The 3,386-nt window shown below is 37.7% G+C and overlaps 1 protein-coding gene across 1 annotated transcript in view; it reads left to right on the top strand.

Moving 5' to 3' along the window:
* RDX (radixin) overlaps positions 1-3,386 on the top strand; it is a 42,736-nt gene that overhangs the window by 18,091 nt on the left and 21,259 nt on the right. Inside the window, 1 exon segment of the mRNA XM_010165445.2 lies at positions 73-347. Coding sequence (XP_010163747.1) covers positions 73-347 — 275 coding nt within the window.

The following is a 3,386-nucleotide window of genomic DNA, read 5'->3' as shown; positions in this document are numbered from 1 at the left end:
ACTGCTGAGTTAATTATATTTAATATATCAATTGGTGCTCTTTTTATTTGTTTCTTTATTCCTCTCCCTCAGGTAACACAGCAAGATGTAAGGAAAGAAAATCCTTTGCAGTTTAAGTTCAGAGCCAAGTTTTTTCCAGAGGATGTATCAGAAGAATTAATTCAGGAAATAACTCAGAGACTTTTCTTCCTGCAAGTCAAAGAAGCGATCTTAAATGATGAAATATATTGCCCACCAGAAACTGCGGTTCTTCTGGCTTCTTACGCTGTCCAGTCCAAGTATGGAGATTACAGTAAGGAGATACATAAACTGGGCTATCTAGCCAATGACAGACTTCTCCCTCAGCGGTGAGTGAGACTACATGTGTGTTTGCATCGTGAGCTGCATATAGACTTGATTACAGCACATTTTTTATAATTAAAATATTAAGTTATAATGTGCATTTAATGGTAGCTTTCTTAAGAGTGCATCTTTTGTTAGTAAAATCTAGAGATCCTAATTTAGACTCTAAATAACAAAGAAGCAGTACAACCATGGGTTTCTTGAGACCTATTTCCTGTCCTGTCTACAACCATGTGCACAAATTTAGTTGGACATTTTTCCAAAGTACTTCAAAATGATCTAATGTTTCTGGAGGCTCGCTTCTGTTACATTAAAATAAAAGTAACATAGAAGTCACTAAGATTCATTTGATACTCGCACCTTTTTTCAGTTCTTGATATTTTTCTACACTTACATGATAGTAATTTCCTGAAAATAATTGTAAAGTGTATTGCAAGTAAAATATATTGCAGAAAAGTGCTAGACTGGACGGAAAATTTAGAAACTAAATTGTTGCCATTGCTGTTGAGTATGAACTTTTTGATATCAGTAGTTAGGAAAAGTAAACATCAAGATTATAGTTCTGTTTATTTACGCAACTGAAACCGTGTTCCTGACGTGTTTTGACAGCAAGAGAAGCATTGCAACGCAAAGGTACAAAGTTAGACAGTTATGTTAGTGTAGATGAATCCATAGTGATGTATCGTGGACAAATGTGTGCTCACTAAATATGCAGCATTAATGCATCTTCAAAAAAATGAGAGCCATGGAATAATTTGAGGTTTCTTAAAAAGCTCTTTGCTTTGAAAACTAAAAGTAGAAGCACTCATTAGTGTACTAAGCTTGAAAATTTTCTGGAAAGCAAAAAACATTTCAAAGGATTGTGGCAAAGTATTGAAAGAAATATTTCTGAAAACGTTTCAGATTTTTAAAAATCCTGATCAAGAGTTTGGTTTTGGCTGCTTAGTTCCATGTTGTGACAGTGAAGCCTTCACCTCTTTCTAGAAAAATAGCCTTTGTTAGGAAGGCAGGGAATGTAGGACCAGTAAAGTTGTCATTACTGAGTATGTTAGTTCACAAATCTTGGTTTTTGCTCAGTCATGATGACAGCCTGTGAACACTAGAGTGCTTTTGTATGACACAAATTCAGATACTAAAGATGCTTCTTTTCAGTAGACAAATGTTCAGATGATTTCCCAGCATATGCTTTCAACTAGTCATGTGCCAGCCTGCAGTGAGCGAGCACGTAGCTTTTGTGTTCATTCTAACACTATTATTCCTGTTTTACCTACTGTCACCAGGAGAATTACCAGAAAAATAACAAGTACATCATAAAAATACTTCAGAATAACATACAATATAATGTCAAAAATACTTAGTTGTTTCCCAGAGTAGACCATCTTTGCAAAATTTTACTGAACAAGGTGAGACAAGATTTACAGTTTCCGTCTAATTAGAGAGTCTTAATGTTCACCTGTCAAAACTACTGCATATTTCTTGGCTCAAAACCGTGAGCTGGATAGCAGCAAGACATCAAGTCCTTGCTGAGTTATTCTGTTGCAATAGTCCTTTTGTATCTGCTAGTGGTGTTGTATCAGTAGCATGTAAAGAGAGAATGGAGGGGACCAAACGATGAGATGGCTATTGCCAAAGACGTTTCCAGCTTTGAGGATGTCATAGAAACACAGAATCATTTGAGGTTGGAAGGGGAGCTTGGAAGATCATCTAGTCAGTCCCCCTACTCAAAGTAGAGTCACCTGGAGAGGTGTTCAGTGCCCTGTGCTGGTCAGTATTTAAGAGGATTTGGACAATGCCCTTAATAAAGTATGTTATTAACTTTTGGTCAGCCCTGAAGTGGTCAGGCAGTTGGACTAGATGGTCATTGTAGGTCCCTTCCAACTGAAATATTCTATTCTAATTACAGCAGGTTGCTCAAGGCCTTTTCTAGTTGGGTTTTGAATATTTACAAGGGTGGACACTCTGCAGCCTCTCTGGGCAACCTGTTCTAGTATTTGACCACCTTTGCAGTAAAGAAATAAAATCTTAAAATTGTGTTCAAGTGTATTTCACTTGTCCCAATGCCTCATGTCTTTCAATTCAAATTCAGTTAAAAACAAGGAAAGTGTGGAGAATTTCTGTAGAAGTAGAAGTTTAACTTGGTTTGGAAAGGCTAAGAAAGCACAAGTCACCATGAGGGTGACCAAGCACTGACACAGGTGGCCTGGAGAGCTTGTGAAGTCTCCCTCCTTAGAGACATGGTCCTGGACAACTGGCTGTAGGTGACCCTGTTTGAGCAAGGAGGGTGGACGAGATGTCGTCCAGAGCTCCCTTCCAATGTCAGCCATTCTGTGAAGAAGAGCTTGGGGGCAGGGCTTTTATTTTCAGATGGGAACTTGTGTGACAGTCCTGGGATCGTGTATTTTGTAATAGCCTGTTTTGTCCTTTATTGTTTAAATTGATAGCTTTATGTAATACTGCTGTGAAAGCTTTTGAACATTTTCTGAATGTTTGCTGGAGAAAGTAGAAGAAATAATGGTGGAAAGCAGCTCACAGTGTAAATATCACAATGTAAAAATCAGGCCTGATTTAATTCCCAAACTTCTTTAATAAATTAACATTGTCCTAGAAAATTTGGATTTTTTTTTATGTAATAGAAACTTGTAAATGATTGCCAGATGCTTTCAGATTATTACAGCCAAAGCAGACTGTTCTACTTTGCATGTTCTGTAACAGACTTCTGTAAGTATTATGTTTAGGGCTTATACTTATATTCAAGGCTAAAGATGAGAAAACAAACAAAGAAAAAGGGTGTCTTGTCATCGCATGCTCTTGTGTCATTTAGCTGTGAACACGTCAGCTTTGTGCAGGTGCAAGAACTAAAACCTCTGCCTCAGATTTCAGGAGGAAAGCCTGTTGACAGGGATGCACACTCAGCAAATCCAGATGTGATATGGCTCCCACTGAAAAGTGCACTTCACTAGATATGGGGCAGAGGAGCAAATTGAGGGACAGAAAGATCCTATAACAGAAGAAACTGCATTAGTATCTTCTGCATTTCTCAGTCT

The sequence above is a fragment of the Antrostomus carolinensis genome, unplaced genomic scaffold, assembly GCF_000700745.2.
Source record: "Antrostomus carolinensis isolate BGI_N321 unplaced genomic scaffold, ASM70074v2 scaffold14033, whole genome shotgun sequence".
In the NCBI taxonomy this organism is placed as follows: domain Eukaryota; kingdom Metazoa; phylum Chordata; class Aves; order Caprimulgiformes; family Caprimulgidae; genus Antrostomus; species Antrostomus carolinensis.
The sequence above is the reverse complement of the archived record's forward strand: the minus strand, read 5'-3'. Positions and strand labels throughout refer to the sequence as shown.